The 24,805-nt window shown below is 40.7% G+C and overlaps 2 protein-coding genes across 2 annotated transcripts; one reads left to right on the forward strand and one right to left on the reverse strand.

Annotated features, from left to right (window-relative positions):
• Positions 1-10,714: 10,714 nt before the first annotated feature.
• LOC308109806 (somatostatin receptor 3) lies at positions 10,715-14,695 on the forward strand (the record flags this gene model as incomplete). The annotated part of the gene is made up of 2 exons (XM_080463612.1): positions 10,715-11,491; positions 14,015-14,695. The coding sequence occupies 2 exons, from the start codon at positions 10,715-10,717 to the stop codon at positions 14,693-14,695; spliced, it is 1,458 nt and encodes a 485-aa protein (XP_080319738.1).
• Positions 14,696-17,579: 2,884 nt separating this feature from the next.
• On the reverse strand, positions 17,580-21,550 carry LOC308109242 (protein CutA homolog). Its single transcript, XM_080462690.1, has 7 exons — positions 21,490-21,550; positions 20,783-20,848; positions 20,252-20,400; positions 20,021-20,080; positions 19,036-19,081; positions 18,105-18,154; positions 17,580-17,969 (listed from the first exon to the last, which is right to left on the reverse strand). Exons 2-7 carry the CDS (start codon positions 20,843-20,845, stop codon positions 17,870-17,872), a joined length of 468 nt encoding a protein of 155 aa, XP_080318816.1. The 5' UTR covers positions 20,846-20,848; positions 21,490-21,550; the 3' UTR covers positions 17,580-17,869.
• Positions 21,551-24,805: the final 3,255 nt, after the last annotated feature.

Consider the following 24,805-nt stretch of genomic DNA (forward strand, 5'->3'; position numbering starts at 1 on the left):
ATAGTGTTTTTGTTTTTGTGTCTGTCTTGTTTCGTAAATGTTGGCCATGTTCTTCCACTCTGCACTGTTTGATCCTGTCATTACCTTCCCCAACAAAAGTAGGGCGATGACTCTGGGATGATTTGTCATCATCCAAGGACCAAGCGATTCGATTTTGCGGCTTTAGCAGCTTACCGTTCACGAATAAATCCCCAAAAAGTGTGAAAAACTTTTTCAGTACAAAGCGGATGAGAAGGTCAAAGGAGAGCAGCATCTGTTGCCATGGAGATGCTCCCTGCTCAGTGTTTCACACTGTGATGTAGCTACCTGACCTACCTGGTTAGCATTTAAATGAGGTAACGGCTATCGTGCGAGCGATGCCAACTCAGTTCCGCAAACAAATGTGGTGTTGGCTAAAATGTGCGCTCTTCCGAGTGCCTGTTCTAGTTTATTTCTTTATTGGTTTGTATGTATGTATGCATTTGACCAACTTTTCGCAAGAACTATTGACCTGAATGGCATGATCGGTTCAGGGATGATTTGTCGTCGTCATTAGATTTTTGGGAGCGAACAGATCCTGGGAAGGTAAGATATTTCCTCCATTGCAGACGCGCTGGAGCTGCGTGGCATGGCGTCAGTCAGGGCTGACGCTGTCGTTAGCCATCTGCTAACACACGGCTGACTCCGCTCCCCGCCTCGTCCCCCTTCTTCACTCTCAGCCAATCACATGCCAACTCACTCTAACGGTTCCATTGGTTTCCATGGTGATAAATGTGACAATGTCGAAGGTATGTGCTCTACCATCTGCCTATTCTAGTTGTCCATATTTTTACATATACATCAAAAGACTTCAACAGCACATTCTATAGGTATACGATGTGACATGATTTCAAAGAAAGAATCAACAGCAGTGCTTTATTTAGAGCTAAATAACACTTAAGCGATTATTATGATCTTTTGAAAACTCACAATTTGATATGTGCACATAATAATGATGGGCACACTATGACTATCTGCCATATTATATAGCTTGTTCAGTCAGATCTGCTCTTCAATGAGGGCACTTATAAGGTGCAATAACAGTTTTAAACAGCTGTGCTCAACTACTTTGGAGACACATTTAGATGGACTGTCAGACCTCACTAAAGGGCGGTGGTGTGCAGTCAGGGGCAGCAGCGCTAGCACTGCTAGCCCTGTCAAAAATGATTTTTCTTTTCTTTTAGAATTGAAAAGTGATTCTGAAATCTGTGTCTGGAATCAATTATGCTGCTTGTTCAGAAACTTTATCCAGAAAACGACTGGTTATATTTTGTGGAGCTCAAATCTCCTATGTCCTCTAAATGCATCACAGCTCCTTTCCTCTGCCGGGGCCAGCAGTAACTGCATTACTAACCTCTGATCGAAGCTTGATGCTGCTATTGGGTTAAAATGTTGAGTGACAGTATCATCAGCCAATCAAATTTTGATGTGTTATTGACGGAATGCCCCAGGGCAAGCGGAGTTTCTAAGTGCTGGTCTTGGTGTCGTCATTGAAATGAGCTTCATCGATTGGCCAATGGGCAGGTGCGTGACGACGCACTGTTATTATCTGCTATTCTGGAGATGATGGCGGCTAATTTAACAACAAGATCTGGTGATACGATAGCGGACCTGCTTCGGGGGCCTTTCTCAAGGCGCCAGTTTGCAGAAAAAATGGAAATTGTGAGTAAAGGAAGACCAAAGCGGGAAACTACCAACACTACCACTGGGTGACAGCTCGCTGGGAGCACACCAAGCTGTTCTGCTGGCCATGTTTACTCTTCAGTACAAGAGCATGGAATAGCAGTGGTTTAAGCAGCATAGAGCCATTCATCAAAAAGGTTCGCAGGATGGATTTCATCTACAAGTGACGGGTGAGTGCTAGTTTTGTTTTCTTTCCTTTCTCTGGATTAGATTGGCGCTGCTGATTGGCATTTGGTGCTGTTTTTGATTATAAAGTGGTGTTTCACATACAATCGTGGCGGCCGCCACGATTAAATTATGTCAGGTTTGGTTCGACCAACGCGATATCGCTCCGTTCATTCGTCTCCGTATAGCCTCTTTCTCCGTTATTGTCATTCGCACAGACAGACGAGCGCACATGCATGACAGTAGTGCGCGAGACTCGCACGGTCCGAACCCACACAGTGTTTTTACTGTAGGACATAATGTGCGGCTGTATCTCATAGGCACCCATACTTTTTTTTTTCGGGGGTGGGGGGGAGAGGGAGTGAATTTGTTACTGCTGGCCCTGACTGAAACACCCCCGCACGCCACTGCTAAAGGGAGCTGTTTTTTTCAAACTACACACTGCTGATACCCATGGACAGCTTCTTAAAAGAGCCTATTACGTAAGAATGGGAACACAAAATTTCAAGTTTCAACTCAAACAAAAAGGTCTTTAGGAAAGGGCCAAACATGATAACATGGATGGTAAAAGATCGACCATCAATGCATTGGGTCATAGGGAACCTTCCACCTTCTGCTGCCTTATTTAAAAAAAAAAGTAAATAATAATAATAATTCACAAACACAACCAAAACTGAGAATGGGTCCACAAGCTCGCTATAGCCTAACATAACAAACGCCATATTATAATACTGCCTGCTAAAAAAACCAAAACAAAACTATTTAATTCTGTTTCACTTTGTCAGCTGGGTTACTAGAAATGAAGCTTCCATATATCTGGCGGCCAGTGGGCTGCCTGTTGTTCACTCACCACACTATTATACTCCACTCACCTCTTCATGAAAAGAAAAAGGAAAGACGTGATGATCCGAACAATCAGAAACATTTTCTTGAGGGGATGTGAAACTGAAGTGTCTAAAGAATAAAAAGGAAAGACAATTTTTTTCGGTAGCGTGTACTCTCATCAAATACGAAATGCTTTACTGGAGAATAACACCACCCTTACTCTTTTCAGCTTGTGTTTTTCCATAGTTCTCATGAGACGCTCGGTTCTTCGAGTCATAAAAAATAGTATACCAGTCACATTTTGTGGGAGCTTTGGACTCAATCAAATAAGCTCAGGTGGAACATTTTGGAATTTAAATCAGCTGTATAAGACGCACAACTCTTTGATTGACAAGGAGTGTCTAAACCTATAGTATCTTCACCCAACAGCTGCACTGATTTTGCATGTTAAAGATGCACAGCAGCATTCATCACACACTCGCCTCCGCACAATGCTCTCTGTTCTCGTCTGTATTTGACTGTAGAAGCCGCCAACTCCTCAATCAGTGTGCATTCACACCCTCGTTTATCTTCTCGATTTCCTCCCTATAGGGCCTTTTAAGCCTTGTCTTGACCTTACGTCACCATGGCAACACCTCCCAGGATGTATCGTTACAGAGGCACACAAAAGAGGTGATGTGTTTTGGGAAGACGGATCGTTCGTCTGCTCTTATTGTGTTTATGGGAGATTAGGAGGGGGAAATGGTGGACGGGTGAGACCGGAGGACTGTAGGGGAGTGCGTAGGTGATTCTTTTGGGCTCTGCAGTGGGAGTTCCTGCCTTCAGTGGGACATTTAGAGGATTCATCTTTTGAAGTTTATGGAGTCTCATATGATTTAGAAGGAGTTTGCGCACTCCAGCTGTTTTTCTCTTATTGTGATCATGGAACCATTCAGGATGTACTTGCTTGATTTTCACATAGACCCAACTAGTTGGATTAGGGTTTTCTCAAGGCTTTTATTGTTTTGAGTTATAATATTATATACATATAATAGTATATAATAACTATCGTCCTCGGCCTCAGGCATAGGTCTTCTTGTTTCTGTTTTTTTAGTTGTTCCTTTCAGCAATGCTGTTTTGTTTAATTCATGCTCCAAACCACTGGAATAGGTTGATATTATTATCCACATTTGCAATCATTGAATTGTATTCCTTATGGATTTATTATTAATATCTCATCATCAATATTATAATCCTTATTGAGCACTTCTTCTTATTCTTTTTCATATAATCATTTTGTCTTACTGACTTGTATTTTTATCCAATCTAGGACTTCATTAGTCGAGACCTGTGGGACACGTCGTCCTCCGGTTCTCCCTGAGAGGTCCATGGTGAATATTTAATGAAATGCAAATTAGGCTATAATCACACTGCATGGAAAAGTGGATCAATTCGGACTTTTTTGTTGCTCATATGTCATAAATATCAAATTTTATTCATGAATGCAAATTTCTTTTCTCATGTTTTTATTTTACATCTGACATACACCACTTTCATATGTGGTCCTATATCGGACACATTTCAGTCTGAACAATCATTTTGCATTTCATCCAACTTCCATGTCAATTCTGTGATGGAGGACATAGACATAGATGAGAGACCTGCTGACTAGCAGTAGCCTTACTTTACTCATATTCGCACTTGTGAGTGTTCCGTCATACGTCTTCACTTTGTTGACCAAGTGTGCTAATAATCTTCACCATGTAAAAATGTTCCCTCACACTGAAAGGAGAGGGTGATGTACAATTTCAATCATAATTATCAGAAAAAACATGCAGAGAAATACAAGAATGTGACTGATGCCTAACAGGAACCTACATCGTAGTGTTTTACCACAGGAGACGGATCTCAACACCACATTTTCAAAATCTTGTCTTGACTTGGTCTCTGTCCCTTTAAGTCCTGGTCTTGGGATGCTTGGGTCATTGGTCTTCTCCAGACTTTAGAATTCTGTGGTTTTGGTCTTGACCCTTTCCCAGCTCCTTAAACTCTAGGTCTTGACACGGACTCGGGTTAGGTGGTTTAGACTAAACGCTCTTATGTAGTGCTATTTTTTTTAAAAGGTATGACTTTTTTTTCCTTTTTTTGGCAGGAATTAGTTCTTGACATTCCAAGACAGTTTTCAGGTAAAAAAAACCCCAACTAATTAAATTGTCTTCAACATCCTTTTTTGCTCAACCTTATTCAACAGTTGTTTAGGCTGGGATAACCCAAGCTGACTATGGGCGAACACAGGATACAATCTGGACTGATTGACGGTCCATTAGAGAAAACTTTCAACAATATAAATGGCCTTGTGATAAATTACCAGTACAGCTTGAACACTGTCTGTTACTGTACTTACTTTGCTCTCCTTCATCCCGAACAATAGCTATGGCACTCAATGTTTTGTCCGAGGTCAAAAAAAGCTTTTACTTTAACATCCCAGTTGAGTGCAGCTGGGAGCCCAGATTAGAAGTCAGTTCATCAGATGACATTGTCCAAACAGTCATACAAGCTGTAGATGCATAGAACAAGGTTTCAGGCTTATCTGAACAGTTCTCTACCAGTTACTCTACCACAATCCACATGGGAAAAATGAAACATTTAGGACCCAGTTTTAGTTGTTGACATACATCTCTAATACATTGTCAATATTATTCTGAAAGAAATTCCTCATTACACTCATTGAAATTAGTATTTCCGACATTTAAATCCCAGGGTTTGTTGATTATTTTTTTTTTTGCATTCAAAGAAACTCCTGTAGATTCCAGAGGCATTGTGTGTGCAAGATCCCGCTTTTACGCTCGATCTTACGAGATCTCGATTCACACTGGAAAAACTATAAACGGCCAGTTTCACAATGTTTAAGACTATTCTCGTGGATTGAATACTCATTCTTTGTGAAAGTCTGGCTTTTGTTTCGGGCTGAATCAGTCAGTTTCTTAAGCAGGGGCTGCACCACTGCATGTTTAAAAAGCGCAGGAACAACACCAGACGACAGGCTGCAGTTAATAATAGTGAGGTTGAGCTGCCCTATGCTGTGAAAGAGTTCCTTAAAAAGATGAGGAGGGATAGCATCCTGGGGGGGGGAACCTGAGGGCACTAAAAGTTGCAATGTCCCTGGCTCAATCTCATCAAATGTAACCGGACAAGGAGCAGAGTCAGAGGGATCAGAGACAGGAGCTGGAATCAGGGCCCCGGTGGCAGGAACCTTGTCAATAAGACAATGCAGGAAGTTGTCACACGTTTCAGGGGATGATTCCAGGAAAACAGACTATGGGGCATTTTAAACAGATGTGTATGTATCCCCTTTAAAGCTAAAGAAAAAATTGAATTAGTAGTGAAGAAATTGGACAGGCCACTGACAGTATGAAGCCAGGAAAGAGAGCTGGACCAGATGTTCTCCCAGTTGATTTGTAGAATAAATTCAAGAAAAAGAAAAGCTCTCAAATCTGAAGCCACCCCAGTCTTGATTGTAAGACTGATAACTCCTACTCCACCGTGCAGCCAGAAATCCCTGAAATTTACGGAGCAGAAGAGATTCACAGCAGAATTTAAAGATATCACATAAACATAGATATTTTTTAGATCAGTTTAAAGTAGGTGTCAAAATGTGCCAAAACCAGACTTTTCTTGGATCAAGCATACAACAACATACCCTTTCAATTCAGTTTTGCACTGAGTAGGCAGATTAGGATTCAGCTCGTTGCCTCTACATATGGTCACAGTGGTTATGTATCAGGACCATATCAAGGCATTCAACATAATGTTACGCTGGCAGCAGCAAGGGAACTATGCAACAGTCCACAGTGAAGCAGAGTAAGGTTTTCAGTCGGTGCGGTCCAGGGCAGTCTGCTCAAGGACTATAAATAAAATATGTGGTCTTTTAGGCCTTTTTCTGACCTCATAAAAAGACCTGAATAAAATTGGATTCTTTTGACATACACTTACTGAAACATGTAAGAAGAGAAGGTAAAAAAGATTGCTTTTTTCCTCATGCAGGCCTTGTGGGGGGGGCAGGTGCAATCTTTAAAAATACTCAAAGAAGTGCATTTTGAATAATGTGGCTCTGTTTAATGCAAAAATTGGATGTCGTCGGTAAGCCGGTTTCTTATTCTCTTAGAAAACAACCTTCACTCAATGATAATATTGACTCTGAGAGACTAGTTATCTCCGGACATTCTGTGGGCAGAGACCTATAATGTCACATGGGTATATGGCTTTTTGTTCCCACCGTTGTGTGGTCTCAAAACCGACCTAGAGCTCTCTGGAGGCGGTGCAAATTGGTTGCTTGACTTGCTAATTTGTTCATATTACCTTTACCTTTTATGTTTGTACAATAAGCTAGGTGGTAAAGCCTTTCTGGTGTTCATGATGCAGGTTTGAAACGAACTGCGTCCATCTGTTCAACGTAACGCTGCTTCCATAAATACAAATCTAGACTTTTGTTATTAGCAGGATGATTAGATACTGTTGCTGCATGGTGGATTTCTGATCACTGGATAAAAAGTACTAAGGGGCTGTTGACACAACAACGATTTGAAGTGAAAAGGTAAAACTTACATTGTGTTTCTGGGAGAACAGTGTTGGGATTTATGTTATGTAATAAGTAATGTAATCTACCCATTAATAATTACACAAAGAAATAGATTAATTACTTAAGGCTAATGAATCATTTAAAAAATATATATTAATTGAAATTATCAGTTGAAATAAATTAGTAAATTATGAATTAATAATTATGGGGCACTACCTGGAATCAGGGACTAATTACCAAACTATCAGTCTCAGTTGAAAGAATTTACTTCAGTTTGTTAATATTCCTTTACAAAATATAAGCTAACACTTTCAATAAAAGAGAAGGTGTGAGATCTGACTGTTGTAACCAGTAATTGTCACAATTAATTCTCAATAATCACCAGGAATCATTCAATTAAGCTAAGAGGCGTTTATTAACAAAATGTACATTTTACATTGGTAATAAACAATGGTGCTCGGAATAACTGAAAACGCAAGTTTTTGAAAACAGCTTCCAAGTTGGAAATTTTCAAAAAACTTGCTCTCCGTGAAAAAAGAGAAAAACTTAACTTTTTGAAAATGCCGCACATCCATGGAAATGGGAGAAAATGCAACTTTTTGAAACAGTCCCACTCCATCACTGTGGAAACGGGGTAAAAGTTTTATGAAATGCTGTAACTGAGCATGCACACCACAGCAGTAGTAGTTATTCTGCACACACACAATAAGAACAATGGCGACCTACAGAGTGTCATGACTCCAGTTCACTTTCTCCTGGGACTCGGAATAGCAATCCATCTTGTCATCTGACCTTACGAATGTCGGTGTTTTTGCCAATATTACTGTTTAGCGTATTGTTCTCTGTGCGCATGTGTGTGTGTGGTATCATTAGAAAAATAAACAACAGCACCAAACCATAGCATGCATGCTAACTACATCATTTTCAGCATTTTTGCTGTTTCCGTGTAAACGGACATTGTTTTCAAAACATTGCTGTATAAATGTGGAACTTTTCTGAAACTGAAACACAAACAGATGCGTTGTCAGTTGAAACGTTGTGTAAACGGGGCCTTAGAAGCAAACTGCATGGCTCCAGAGTGTAAAGGTTAACACTCATCTAGCATTTACACTGAAGAACTGATCCCCTGACCTCATGGAATCAATATTTCAGATGCATTAACATGTGACTTGCTTGTATCCTGCAGCGTTGGCAAACAAACATCTCCCGGCCTTTCCCGCCTTTCCCGCCTCTCTGCTTCTCATCATCCTCAAATATTCATTAATATAGTTCAGTCAAGGTTGTGGAGGACACGCCACGGTTATTTTCTGCTCATAGGTTAGGGCATTTTGTTCCCAACAGAGCACCAATTATTGACCATCGCTGTGAGGGATGAGCATGTGCCTATGTACAGCGTGGCGGTCATTAAGAAAGACCAGGATGGCTTCATAAACAAGACTAATACTAATAGAACTATTTACATCAAATCTTTGCTGGGCGCTGGTTGTGTTTTCGTTGTGAGAAAGGCAGTTAAGTTAATTAGCAGTTTAGTATTCTGCGGGGTTCCCGGGTGAAGGTGGCTGCAACAGTTTTAAACTTCTGCCAGATTAGCAACTTTGGCAGCATCCATTTCATTTTATCGTCACAATTCGGACATATTTGGATGGAACCATTCGAGGGTTTTTATTCCAAACTATAGGCAAACTATTGAGTCTAACAGAACAAAAGGGTTGTATGGTTTGATGTAATTTACATGACATAAATAAGATAAACAAAATGCAAGCAGACACTACACAGATGTTCACAGGTCCTTTTATGGACTTTGTTCTCAGTTGCTACTCAGTTCATAAGGTTTGTGGACTGCCTGTCTTTCCAATTTATTGTTCAGGTGTTGTATTCAGATGTTTTAACTTTAGAATGTAGAAACCAAGATGCAGCTGCAGTAGTTGGATGTATGGTGATGGTGGTGATGAGACTGAGTACAGGATGACGGTGAACAACTTTGTCATTTGACATGATCTCAGAACGATCTGCAGCTCTGAGTGTCGGCGTCCTCCCGTCTCCATCCACGTGGCCAATGTGGACATTGTGGAGGACTACAAATTATTGTGGGTGTATATAAACAATAAACTGGACTGGGCTAAGGACACTGAAGACCTTTACAAGAAGGCCCAAAGCCGTCTACATTTTTTGAGGCATCGAAGGTCTTTCAAAATCTGCCGCACTATGCTGAAGGTCTTCTTTGAGTCTGTGGAGCGCTATCCTTTATGCTGTTGCATGCTGGGGCATCAGGCTGAGGCTTGCCAACACCAACAAGCTCAACAACATGTCAGACAGTGATTTTGTGATGAAGTCAACGCTGTTGATGAATTGAAGAATTTAGATCATGGTAACTTGTTTATTTTCAGTTTGCAGTAATCAAAGTAACTGAAAGCTTATCTTAAGTTTTAGTCATTCATCATATTAAAGTCAACATAATAATGCATTGGTTTGATTTAGCACTTTACATTCAAAGACACTTTCCATTGCATTATTGATTCACTCCATACACATTGATGGAAGTGAGGCTGCCATTTTCCACCATTGGCCCCTCCATCCACCACCAGCCACTCACTACATACACACAGGCAGCTTGGTGTTCAGTGTCTTGCCCAAGGATACTTCAGCTTGGAGGCAGGCAGAAATGGGAATTGAACCTGCAACCTTCCAATTGAGACGGCCACTCTACCAACTGAGCCATAAGTGGGCACAGTGTAAGATAAAAGTAGATCTACACATGTCTGAAAGAATACGCAAAGGACACTGGGACAAATTATTTTTTTTCCTAAGTTAATGCAACTGGGATACATCAAGTTAAGCATGTTTTCCAACCCCAAATTACCACTTAATTAGTTTAAAGTAGTGTTCTCAACAGGTTGGAAAAAACTGAGTTTGGTTAAATGATCTTTTTCATTCATTTGGATGTTAGCATTTACATGTTAGGTATTGAGGTTGCCAGAGACAAGAACTTTTTCCTTATACTTATGTTTTACATAAGGCAGGGTTTGATCTTGACAGGTCGACAGTCCATTGGTCCACACATTTACAGCTGCAGTCAATATAGACACTGTTTAGTCTAATATGCATGAATTTGGGCTGTAGACAAAGTCTGAGTATCCAGAGCAAGCCCATGCATGCACAGGGAGAACTTCCAAACTCAACAAAGACACGCCTGCAAAACTGGTAAATGAACCAGGGGTAGGTGTTCTGTAAGTGCTAACTGCTACACCGCCGTGTGACCCTTTTACAAATAAAAATAAATAAACATGAATCCACATGACTATTGTCACATTAATGACGAACACCAACAATGCAACATATAAAGCTGGCCACCTTTGTGAATGAAAGGAGCTAAATGGTCTAACTTTGCTTTGTCTTGTAGGACCGTTGACCAGTCTCTGATGGGATCCCACCAACTTCTCTGGCTGAGTATTGCTTAATGCCTCCATGGAGCTCATCCAGGCCACCCAAGTCTCTTTGCTACCTCAGGAATCCTCCACATCGAACATCTCTGCATCCCCCTACTCCCACTTCCTGCTCCTCTCCTCTCCATCAGAGCCGTTTTTTAGTTTCAACTCAACCAACAGTCTTTTCCCTTCGAACAGCTCTTGTCAAAACTGCAGTAGAAGTACCCCTGATTCTCTCCCCGGTTTGGCTGGAATCTTCATCCCTCTTATTTATGGAATCGTGTGTGTCGTTGGATTAGTGGGAAACAGTTTGGTTATCCACGTCATTGTCAACTACACCAAGAACGAGTCTGTCACAAACATCTACATCCTTAACTTAGCCATTGCAGATGAGCTTTTTATGCTGGGCCTCCCCTTCTTGGCGGTTCAGAACGCTCTGCTGTCCTGGCCCTTTGGATCTCTAATGTGCCGGGTGGTCATGACGGTCGACGCCATCAACCAGTTTACAAGCATCTTCTGCCTCACTGTGATGTCAGTGGACCGATACCTGGCCGTGGTGCACCCCATCCGATCGTCCTGGTGGCGGCGCCCCCATGTGGCCAAGGCCATCAGCGCCACAGTTTGGGCAGGATCCTTCGTGGTCGTGCTGCCAGTTGTTGTGTTTGCAGACGTGCTGAAGGATGATGGGAACTGCAGCATCGTGTGGCCCGAACCAGCAGAAGTGTGGAAGACTTCTTTTATTGTGTACACCTGCACCGTCGGCTTCTTCTGCCCTCTGACGGTCATCTGTCTGTGTTACCTTCTGATTGTCATCAAGGTGTATATAAAAATTATAGTTTGAACCTTATTGCAGCTGTGGCTCCGTTGTGGGTCAGTGAAAAGTTTTGGCATCTTATATGGTCACCACTGCTTTGTGAATATGATGAAGGCCTCATTTGCATGACAATGTATCGAGTGAAAACAAATATTTTATGCCATTTCGTTTCTAAATAGTTTTGCATTTACATGGCAACATTTTGAAATCGATGTCTGTTTACACAGAAACAGCAGGATCGCTGAAAATGATGTTTCAGCAAAGTTGTGTTTTCCCCCGTTTCCATGGAGACTGAGTAGGACCTTTTTCAAAAAGTTGCGTTTTCGCAGGGTCTGAGCCCCATGGTTGTGTAAACCGACACCATCTACTCACACGTGCAGTAGAACTATTTACTATAGCCGTGGTGCGCATGAGCAGTAGCAGCATTGTAGGAAAGTTGGGTTTTCAGTTACACAGAGAGCCGTTGTCTTGCAAACGGACACCCAATGCGCAACAAAAGTTTTCCGTTTTCACACGACAACGTTGTGGAGATAGTGTCTGAAAATGTCAATTCATGTTTTGGAGGTGCCTGTCGGGATTCAGGGGAGATAAAAAGCTTTGATCAAGGCCTTTTAGTAGATACCTAGAATGTCTTCATATATATCTATCAAAACTGTCAGGTATTACACTGAAGTTTTTAACTTACTAATGAATTAAGTCTGAAAGAAGTGTTGTTGTTTTTTTGGTCTGCTTGTTTTAAAAAAAACAAACTGGATATTCTTATCAGTAGCATATATAATTTGTGGTCCTCCCAATACTTAGATACAAAACCCCAAAAATCTTTTTTGTGTTTTGTATTCACTCTGAGTTTTTAATAATGGAATCAGGTTAATGGGAATAAGGCCACTTCAGATATTTGCAGTTTTCCTTAAAAATAATCTCTGTTAATCATCTTGGCTTGGCTGATGTCTGACTATTGGATTTGGGAAATTGATACATGACAATGTTGCAAAAAAGGAGTCACAGTCCAAACTTTAACAGATTTCATCAACAGATTGTGTTGTTTGTTCAGCCAACAGCATAATCCCTGTTGTTTGCTCGCTGTCAGTGGCAGTTATACCCACATTTTGAGCTCTGTGGTTGTGTTTCTACCACAGTGCTCCTATGTGGTTGAAGTAATCCTCTCTTTCCCCGAATCTTGAGGTAAACAGGATATACCTTTGATTATTTTCGGGTCAAATCAAGCAAGTAGACAGTTACACAACTGCCATTTTCGTAGGATGTGATTTGTCCTTGTGGCCACCACATTGATATGGCAGAAAACATCATGTGCATCAGTCATGGATAAATGAAATTACCTCAAAAGCAGAGACGAAAATAGCTCAAATCATTTGAAAACTCAGTACCTCATCATTTTAATGCCAGAAGGTAATTATACTAAAAGTGTAGTTTTCTCTAATTTACAACGACATGCTTTTCAGATAAAGCTGTCGAGCAGAGAACGGTCTGTCTGAACAAACTAACATCCTAATTGAATGGGTTCCTGATATAATGAATGATGCTGAGAGCACTTGTGTCATGCATAAGAAGAATATAGTGATAAGGCCAATTAGTTTCTCTGATGTTCTGTGGAAAACATGTCAACGTTATTACGGGCTAAAACTGTCGCTCTATAGCTAGTCAGTCCACTTTAATAGTCAACAGATACATTCACTAAATTAATGCATGTGTGTGTGTGTGTGTGTTTGTGTATATGTATATCATGACAATGGCAGGACTCACACTATAGGTTGAAATGAATATTGAATGCTCATGGAAAATCACATTTTCCCATTAATTTGACTTGAGAAAGTAGTTTTATTTGTCAAAGACCAGACTAAGGCCCAGTTTGCAAAACACAACAAATGTTTTCTGTTTTCACTTGAAAACCTTTGTTGTGTGCGTGTGTGTGCAAACACGACATCGAAGCTCAGAGTAAAAGGAAACACAACTTTTTGAAAACAGCTCCCATGATGGAATTCTTTCAAATATGCACCGACTCTGTCTGCGTTACACATGGGAAAGCGCAAGTTTTCTAAAAATGTTCCGACTGCGCATGCACTGCATGGCTGTAGGACATAGTTATTTTGAACATGCATGAATAGATAAACAATAGCAACAATGGTGGCCTACAGAGTGTCATATCTCCAAGTCCATATTCTCCTGGGACTTGGTAGATTTTGGTACCAGAAAAACAATCCAACTTCCTCGTCTTTCCGCACTGATGTCTATGTACTCGCCGTTGTTAATGTTTATATTGTATTGTTCTCTGCATGCTTGAGTGTTGTTTCATTACAAAAACAAGCAACAGCACTTACGAGTGGCCCAACAAGAAAACTCAATTATTTTCTATGTTTCTGCCATTTCTGTGTTAACAGACATTGTTTTCAGAATGCTGCGGTGTAAACGTGAATTTTTCCTGAAATGGAAATGCAAAAAAGACGCGTTTTCACAGGAAATGTTGTGCGTTAACCGCGCCTGAGACATTCTTTTCTTTTTCTTTCATAGGTGCGAAGTGTTGGAAAACGTGCACAGGCGACATCGTCAAGACGCAGGAAGTCGGAGCGTAAAATCACCAGGATGGTCGTTGTGGTGGTGGCGGTGTTCGTCCTCTGCTGGCTCCCCTTCTACGCTCTCAACATCCTCAACCTCCTCGTGGTTCTGCCCGGAGACTTTCGCGGTCTCTACTTTTTTGTTGTGGTGCTTTCATATGCAAACAGCTGCGCGAACCCCATCCTGTACGGATTTCTGTCCGACAATTTCAAGAGAGGCTTCCGGAAGGCCCTGTGCCGCACGTCGCGTCGGGTGAAGAGCAACGACAGAACCGGCACAGAGGTGCAGCGACCCACTGAGGAGTGGGGAGGCATAGTGCTCCAGGCGCAGAAGAGTGACGGCGTCCCCAACGTGCGGGAGAATGGCTGCGGTGAAAACAATGAAGAGGTGGAAACAAATGGACTGGAAGGCGCCATACAGATGAGCGAGTTGTGCAAAACATCCCAAAATGGAAATCGGAACGGAATAAAGGAAGTTTCAAGGACGCAGGCAGCACACAGAAGCGACTCTGAGCTGAGTGCAGGCTTTGATTCTGCCCCGGCTGTGTCATCAATAGCCCAGAAAAGTAAAAACGGCATGTCACACTCTGAAGAACAGCCAGACAAACAGTCTGTTCTTGATATCAGCTGCCTGTAGCAGAAGGCAATGGGCTCTTTTCTGTAGCTTTTGCTACCTGCTGTTTAGGAGCGCCCACAGCGCAGCCACCTCGTTAAAACCACTGGCATTTTACATACTGCATATCATAGAGACCTTCCTGTTATGTCAAGAAGTAGAATGTATTTCACAGCAGACAACAGTTACAGTTGTACCAGGATGAAAGGGTATAGATACAGACTTTGACAAACGTCAAGCAATAGCTTGACCAACGCAAAAAAAAGAAAAGAAATTATGAGGACAATTTCTGTGGATGTTCTCATTTATTTAGGTAGGAGGCATCTCATCCGAATCAGGTAAACTAGAGTTGTTTATATGTCTTGGAAGATGTTTCACCACATGTACAACTGGATACATCATGGTGGTCGGGACACATGACGCAGATGAGTCAACTGATGCCACTGTTAAGTATTCCTACAAAAAGACTTTTATCATAGAACTGCATAATAGAGCATCTGCAGAAGGTGGATTTGTACACTGGGGGGGTTAAAACACTAAGGTAACCAGGCATGATACCTTGCATAAATTACTTCTTGGGACAACCTTTGGTACGAGCAGATATTACTTTGTGGATCACATAGAATCCATAGATAAAAGGTACCCTTCAAAAACCTTTTCTGTCAGCCCTTTGCTAAAATGGTTCACACATGCTTAAAGGTCAACTCAGGATCCAAATGCCCCAAATCTCAATCTGTGACCTGTGAAATATTTTGGGCAAATGAGTCCAGTCAATGGAGGGCCCTCTTCATGCACTCCGGGACTTGTTGTTTATGTGCCTGACAAGCATTCAATACTTTTACACCTTTGACTGAGTATTAAGGCTTATTTATGCTTTTAATGTTTTGGTTGACCCGTGCATATGAATTATATTGTGCAAGTCGCTTGTACTGCCAGTTTGCGTTATGTAACAGCGTGCCATTTCTGATGCAAATGACAAACAGGTTTTTGTATTTATCTGAAGTATTTGGATGTAATGCTTTATCTTGTAAAATAGCTTCGAATGCCATGAAGAGCATGGGTGCTACCTATGGTACCTTGGAAATTAGGAAACCTGAACGAAGGTTGTGAAAGTAGCGAGTCAATCTAGGTGGCCCGCATCTGCAACCACGTCACCATGGAAAAGACCTTCACTTCCCTCCGTGTGTGTATTTGAAAGAAGACTGCCACTTTTCCAATTAAGAACATCTTGTGCTGAAAGGGCTAATGCACTGTATGAATCATGTCCCAGTGGGAGCGAACACAATTAATGACCCATTGTGAAATGAAAAATGGCAGCTGTGTTTACTTTCACCGCCGAGGCTTTTTGAGAACAGCCCACATAAAGATATTTGGTACAGTTTCTACCAACGCGTCTCACAGTTGAAGCTTTTCTGTATCTGAACACGCCTTCACGAAGAAACATGAATGTATTTAAGCAGCGACACTTCTTTAAAGTCACGCTTTGTTTCCTGGTAAGAAGAACGAGGAAAAGGTTGATCATAATCACCACCTGGGAAAAGTGCAAAAATAGACAGCAAATTTTTACTCATATTAGGTCTAAGTAGGGATGCACCGATACCAGTATAGGCTCCGGTACTGAACTGAATGTCAGTTAATCCGTTATTTATCCAAACACATTTTAAAGTCTTGGTGAGATTGAACCTAAAGAGAGCTGCATTAAAGAAAGAAAAAAAAAAAAATGACATTGCTGTTTGCTGTTGCTGTAGTCCATGCTATGATATGAAAAGAAAAAATTGCATGACTTAAAACATTAAAACAGTTTTGATGAGATATTGTAATCAGAATAGGTCAATTTTGTGGTCATGCTTATCTTGAACTCTGGTTCCCATAAAGATTTTAGGTCATTTTTGAGGGCAGTTACTAAAAAGTAATATTTCGGTACAATTAGGACATCCTGATATTATACCAACATGCAATGACGTTGCTTAGTATTGCAATAACAATAAATGGCAGTTTGCAAAAAATGTAAAACCTTTTTCTCTGTCGGTTGCGAATTATTCTCATATTTCTGTTGATTACGCACAATTTATCATACTGATATTAAAAATTCGGTCATTTTGAAATTGCAGTGCATGAGTGCTTGAAACACAATTTATTGCAGTAGTAGTGCAATAAATGAAATAAGTGATAAGGGACAAATTCTTTCACTTGAAACGTGTAAACGAAGCCCGAGTAGAAACCCCTTCGCTCGAGGTGCAGTTTTTAATTCACAATGCAGAACTGGGCTCTGTGCCAATTACTTTCGCCGAGTCGAGGGTGCAGCCTCACGGGAAAGGTCGACAGAGTGATGAATGTTGGTGTCAGATCTGGTTCGGGACAACAAATGACGCTGATCTGAAAAGCTGCCAGCAATCGACAAGGTAATGACGGACACTACTGCAGAGTATGTGTCAGACTTCATAAACTCAATCTGGAAGTCGTTAATTTAACGGCAGAAGACGACTGCACGCATATTGCAACGTCACGAGAAGTCAAAAAATTATACATATCAAGGAAACTTTACCGTCCTTTTAAAAATGTTGAATTCCAGTATAAACAAGTTGGATTTGTTACGATGGTTGACACTTGGTGTTTGTTGTGTATTGTGGATTCTGTATTATGTGTCTTTGTCAATAGATTTCAGTCAATCCAGATTGTTGTACAAAGTTGCTTTTCGTCCCTGATTCACAGTATTAAGATGTTGCATTGTCAGCAGTGTTGTCAGTGCTTAGATGGCGTTTTAAAGCCAAACGTATCACCGTGACACAAGTGAGTATATAAAAAAAAAAGTTGAATAATCTGAACACTGCAAACCTCTACTGTGAGCAGAATGTAATGAAATGCATGTAAAGTGTTTACACAAAAAAAAGACTTCAAAACCAACTGATTGCAGTCTGCTGCTTTATTCCACCTTCTTCCGTAACACTTTATGGTTCAAGGAAGTCAGTCTGATTTGAACATAAGCAAAGTTGAAAATGTCAGGCCAATGCTGCCCCCTGGAGGCGAAATAAAGTGGAGGGAAAACTCATGTACAAAAAAACAAAAAGTTATTGGTTGCCTTTTTTAACCTCAATTTATACCATAGCAAGGATGATGCCACAGATTTGTGCCTTCAGAATCCATCAAATCGGACTTTTGCCATTCATTTATTCCTAACTCTCTCTCATCATTCCACTTTTACTCGGGTACAATGTCTCCAATCCACTTGAGGTACGGCGGGTTCCCCTGGTCTATGGGCAGGCTGATGACTTCGGCCACTTCGTACGGATGGTTCGATCTGGACAAGATAATATTATCATTAACTCCACCACTTGAATTCACAGTCTTTTGAAGGTTGTGGCTGTTGACCGAGTGAAAGGACCTTTAACACAATATAGCAGTTTGGTAAAACTACGAAGTTTATCTAACTTACCGGACGTATTCAGCAAGCGCGGGGACTTTGGAACTTCTGGTTTTGATCATCTGGATGAAGGGAGATAAGGAAGATCGGGCCTCGTCATTTAAAAGAATTGATATGTCTTAACTTGTCTGTACGACATATTTTACATCAGTAAACTATTCTTCTGCAGGCCCACGACTAGATGGACAATAACAACAATGTCATGACTCCCAGTCACCTTGGAGGGCTCTACTCCTCGCCTCGCACTTCGTTTGGGCGGGATGCCTCCATTGGGGGCATTTAGAGTTTAATGGTCTTTCCTTCAAGTACCTAATATCATCACGCCTGACGGTTCTGGCACCGCCGCTCTGATTAGATCTCTCCCCCTCCGAGTTTAAACTTTAACTTTAGATCTCTTCAATCATCCATCCATCAAAGGAAGCTCAGCTTATAAATGTGGTCTTGGTCTCTGAGGAATCAAATGACATGTATAAAAAATATTGGAACGTCGACATACTTCAAGTTAATATAGATAAAAAGCATTATATCCAGTAAGATACAGAAAAATTGGTGGGAGTTTCACTTCTGTCGAGCTTCTTTATCACTTTACTAATATTGTTTTATTTTGAAGGAAATTCAGCCACATTTCTATTTTCTAATCAACCTCTTGATCAATCACATTTGTCAGTCTATAGAGCAAACCCATCTTGGTCTGACTTCAAAATGCAGACTGAATCAGAGACCTCCTGTCTCCAAATGTCACGTAAACCACTGACTCCGATTACTTCTATGTCATCTTTGATTACATGACTTCATCTACTAGTACTTTTTCTACAACAAAGCGAGAAACGCACCAACATAACACTTATTTTCTGCCTCCACGGGTACATTCTGAACTTCTTTTTGAATGATTGTTCTCCTATTGCAATGCGGCACATCTGAATCAGCGTTAGTCGTCACTCACCAGGAGAACCTCACTGTCCTCTTCAATCTTCCCCTGCCATTCATATCTGAATTTTTAACAAAAAAAGACAAAAAAAACAAACGGATGTGAATCCATCTGAATAGATATGTAATCAAAAACAAGATTTCCGCTCTATTTACAAAACATTTTCAGGGGAGAATGGAAAATGTCTGTAGTGTTTTGGGTGTCTGTTTACACAACGGTTCTCAGAGCCACTGAAAACGGAACTTTTTGAAAATGGCTCAACTCTGTCTCCATGAAAACGTAGGAAAAATGCAACTTTTCAAAAACCTTCTGGCCCAATCTCTCTGGAAATTGAGGAAAACACGCTCCAAACCAGGTCTCCGTGGCAACCGGGGAAAAAGCAACTTTTGGAAAACGCTCTAACTACGTCTCCATGGAAACGGCGGAAAGTTTAATTTTTAGAAAACACTAACTACATCTCCATGGAAACAGGGGGAAACACAACTTAATGGAAACGCTTTGACTACGTCTCCATGGAAACGGCGGAAAGTTTAACTGTTTGAAAACACTCCAGCTCTGTTTCTGTGTAAACAGGGGAAAACGTAACTTTTTAAAACACTGCTACTGCCACATTACCACAGCCATAGTAAATAGTTCTTTTTCACATTCACTAACAGAATGGACAATAACAAAAATGTTTGCCTCCAGAGTGTCATAACTCGCAGTCCATATTCTCCTGGGACTTGGTGGTTTTATAGTTGAGTCGCCCGGAATAGCAACCCATCCTGGCCGTCTGTCCATACGAATGTTGTGTACTCGCCATTGATAATGTTTATAGCGTCATGCTCGCTGCACGTGTGCGTGGTTTCATTACAAGCACAAACAACAGCACCCACTAGCAACACAACATGAAGACCACATCATTTCCACGTAAGCACGAAAACCTTTCTGAGATGAAAACACAAAAAAACAATGCGTTTTCACTTGAAGCATTGTCGTGCCGCGCAGTGTTGAAACTTACATAGACTTGATTGCTGGGACGATGTTGACGCAAGCTGCAAGCTTTTTTTCCACAATGCCCCTGAGAGACAGAAGAAAAGGATCATGAGAAAACTTGAAATAGTCCTTGCTCTTGTTGACTGGAGTCCAGCTGGTGAGGGTAAAGACAGTCCCAACAGATTTCTAGGCTTTCTCATTTACTCCAGAAAAGTAAAAAAAAAGAAAAGAAAACAAAAATATAACAGAACTTCACCGGGCCAAGTCTCTAGCGACCGTGTCATTGGGGCAGGTGACAAAAGCGGCGGAATGCGTGCCTGACGCGTACGTCTCGGATGCCATGGAGAACGCTCTCAGTCCGACAGTCCTCAGCAGCTGGAACATAAACCCGCTCAAGAGCACCGTCTGGGAGGCCGAAAACACGAGGAAGAGAAGGTGGAGCAGTGCCGAATATGTGTCAATTCGATGTGTTAACACAATCCGAAGCACATTCAAAAGCATCAGATCGATTTAACTACTGTGAGCATGAGGCTCTATGCACACCCAAAATGCACATGGCCAGACCGGTCTTTGAGAAAACATTTCAAGAAAAAAGCAACACACACACACATCTTTAGCCACATTGGCTGAAATCCTCCATGAAGCCACTTTCTTTCATGTTAACAGGTGCTGAATATGTTTGTCAAAATATCATGATTATAACTATATTGTGTTTTTTTATTGGAGGGATTAGAGCAGTATTTTCTTTCAATGGGATGTGATGTGATGCAGAAGTGCACGAGCTCACCACAATCAAAGCTTTTAAGGATCCACCTTGCAGCGTCTCTGTCCTGGGCAGTCCAATGCGCATTGCCTTAGCAGATCAGAAACACACAGGAATTAGTCAACAGACACATGCTGTTAATACAATTTGTCCGGGGAAAAAACAACACAAAAACTTTAAGGGCTCAAGACCAAGTCATAACCAAGACCCTGAACACTACATATCACTACCACTCTTCCATCTATTCAAAATCTACCAATGTTACAATGACAAATAGAGTTTAATGTATTCATTTTAATTGTGCTCAACCTGTGCAGCCATAAATAATCATAATACTATTTTAAAGCATCTAACTTTAGCTCATATTGTCCATATTTCCGCTGTTGTTTTCGTGTCTCTTGTATCCTGATAAACAGGGAAGAATAGTGTAGTAAATAAAAGCACAAAGCAGACCATTTAGTAAAACCACAGAATAAACAACGTAACTGTGCCCAGAGCTGCAAACGTGATGTTTTATTTTGCAGAAAGTGTATACATTTTCTCTTTTCTGCTATTTAAAAGTGAGCTCAGTGGCTAATGGTTAGCACGTGTGAGCCTCAGCTGGTATTCAAGCACATATAGACGTTATAAAGCTGCAGCAATGAATCAGAAAGCGACTAAATCAGGCTAATAATGGAGCAAAGTGAGTATCCATTAAGTACATTTAGAATAAAAGGTCTTTATTTACAAACCTGATGTCTCTGTGCAGTGAGCCGGACGCCGTAAAGTGTGTCGACAGAGTGTTTGTAGAACTGTCGCAAACCAGTGGAGGAGTTGCCAGATAGTGGTGTCAGTTTTCAGCAAAAAATCACACGTTAAAATCTTTCCAACTCAGTAAATATCAGCTTGAAACACAAGCTATCAAGAAACATGGGTTAAATATGTTAACATCACATTTTCCAAGTGAAACGAAGTGAACAGAAAGTTTTTATATCTGCAATAAACAGCCCAAAACAAAAAGAAGTATAAACAGGCTTTCTGCAAGAAATCATGAACTCAAACAGGCAACACAAATGGATTCGCAGCTCATGGAGTGATAAGTACAGTATCACCCAAAAACAAAACAACTAACAAGAGTATAACGTTTGACTCTGTACATTTATTATTCTCTAGTTTTGTAGGCAAGTCGAGGCGAGTTTATTCTCCAGCACCACAGGTAACAAATTCAGAATTACAAGGAAATAAGGAAAATAGATCAAAACATTAAGGCAATTAAGAATATATATACAAACAAACAAACATTAAAACAAAGCAATTTAGAAAGGTGTAAAACGGAGAATGAATAAAGGTTTTTCAAACTTCAAGTTTAAAAAAACCCTTTAAGACTCAATTAATAAACTAGGTAAAATCAGTTTTTACTGGGAAGCCTGAGCAGATAATATTGTTTTAAGTTCTGCTTTAAAATAAGTGAATGTGTCAGCAGTCCAGATGTTCAGGTGTTTATAGCACAGAAGTCAGATTTAGAAGTGGATCCTTTGATACACAAGCAGTCAGTGCAGATATTGAAGCTCAGGTGTAATGTGCTTGTGTTGGTGAGGACTCCGGCTGCGGGACTTGAAAATACATTTTTATAGCCTATTAACTATCTTGTTCCTTGAATGTTCAATAAAGTAGCATTTACTACACTAACACAGACACTGAATTCTTAGTAAACATCATAATTGTACAAATAAACTATTCCTCATAAAAAAAGAGCTGTTTCTGTTTGTAAATCAGGACTTAAAACATTATTATTTTTTAATCATTTGATTATTATTATTATTATTATTATTATTATTATTATTATTATTATTATTATTATTATTATTATTAGGTTCTCCAATAAGCAATTATCTTAGTTTTTTATATTGTGCTCTTATGCCTAGGTTAATGTATTACCTTTACTTCCTTGTAAATGGGTGCGCATTGCCTTGTGTTTGAATGGTGCTAGCACAAAAATACATTTGCCTTGCCTTTTCAACACGTTATGTCAACTACCTCAATGAACACATACATAAGGATGCTGATGTAGATTTCAGCTCAGCCTTTAACACTATTATTCCACACAGACTGATAGTGAAACTGAGCAACCTGAGTCTGGGTAGCTCACTGTGTGCATGGATCCTGGACCTCCGGAGCAACAGACCCGAGAATGTCAGGATGGGGGACGGCACATCTTCCACTCTCATCCTGAAAACAGGAACAGCCCAGGAGTGTGTCCTCAGTCCCTCATATACTCCCTCTTCAACCACGACTGCACCCCCGTCCACACCACCAACACCATTGTCAAGTTTGCTAACGACACCACCATTGGAGGACTGATAACAAACAATAACGAGTTGGCAGGATGGTGCATCAGCAACAACCTGGACCTAAACACCAGCAAGACCAAGAAACTGGTGATGGATTTCCGAAGATCTACACACGAGGAGCACTCTGCCCTCTGCATCAACGGACAGGTGGTAGAGAGGGTCGAGGGTTTCAAGTTCCTTGATGTGAACATTCCTGCTGACCTCACATGGGCCAACGACATCTCCCACCAGGTGCTTGAAAGCACAAGAGAGACTTTACTTCCTCAGGAAATTAAAGCAAGCTCACCTCCTCCAACTCCTGATGGTGAACCTTTACAGAACAACCATTGAAGGTCTCCTGACAAACTGCTGCACTGCGTGATTCACCTCCAACGGGTTGTGAGGGCAGCTGAGGAAATCATTGCGACCACACGACCTCTCCTAAAAGACATTTACACCGGCCGACTTCAGAAGAAGGCCACATCCATCTCAACTGACCCCACCCGCCCTGGACACCCCCTGTTCTCCTTCTCCGCCTCACCACACATAAAAGGGCAACAGATCACCTCAAGCACAGCTTTTACCCACAGGCTGTAAGACCCATTGCCCCCCTACTCCCACCCCACAGTCCCTGCTCACCCTAACCATAATATTTTAATATTTAATACTTTAATTAGTCTTGTATTTTTGTAAGTACTCTGAAGTAATCTCATTATATCATAATGATTTTTTTTAACACTTTTCCACTGAAACTTGAAGCATTATATCAGTAATTCGATCAGACCACTTACTAAAGTGATTATAAATTAGGTTTTCCAATCATACATCATTGAATCTAATTACATCCAGCTCATTAGTTACAGGTACTTACAGTAAAGTGGTGAAGTGGCAGCATTGGATCAATAAGCTGGCTGCTATTGTTCTGTAAATTTATCCTAGCTGGGGGTCAATCGAAACAAAAACATTACAGCCATAGATTAATGCATTTTTATGTATATTTTAATGATCGAATTCGTTTCTGAAGTTGTTATTCTCCTCGTCACAAGGCTTCAGTTATTACTGTATTGTATAAGGGTTTATCTTTCTTCTTGTTATCATCTCAAGGGTTCAGTGTTTCTGAATTAATAAGACATCAGGCAAAGTATAAAATAAATAAAAGAAGAAGAAAAAAAATTGCACCTGTGACAGAATATATGGCTGATTTGTTGTATTGGCTGACATTAGATTGCACTAACGTACGTAATGAAGTGATGTATAACAGCTGAGATACAGAAGAGTAGAATAATGGTTATTGAGCCAATGCTGTCACTTTTCTGTAAGAGCCCAAGTCGCATGTACAGGCAAAGGGTCACAAAGCCATATAGTATTTTAAATTTACAGTAAATGACGTGTTGCATTGCCTCGGTTTAAACAAACTAGGCAGAATAATTTTTTTGTCTTCTTTTAATCTATGCAAAGACTATTGTAAGTAGCTTCTTGTGAGATGGTGCAGCAGCATGTTCTTCCTGGGAAGTGAACTGGTTCACAAAATCTAAAAATGTATGTTAGGGTTAAAAGTTGACACTCCAATAGCCATGATTTTGTGTGGTTGTATCAGTTTTGACACTGTGATGGGTCGCTGATTTACCTTTACATGCTGGCTTGGACACGTTTAACTCATCATGTGCACCTGAGCTAATGTTATATTTTCAGTATTATATACAGGCTGTGTAATCATGTACAGTAGTTGTTGACTACT

Source organism: Lipophrys pholis (genome assembly GCF_963383615.2).
Source record: "Lipophrys pholis genome assembly, chromosome: 5".
In the NCBI taxonomy this organism is placed as follows: domain Eukaryota; kingdom Metazoa; phylum Chordata; class Actinopteri; order Blenniiformes; family Blenniidae; genus Lipophrys; species Lipophrys pholis.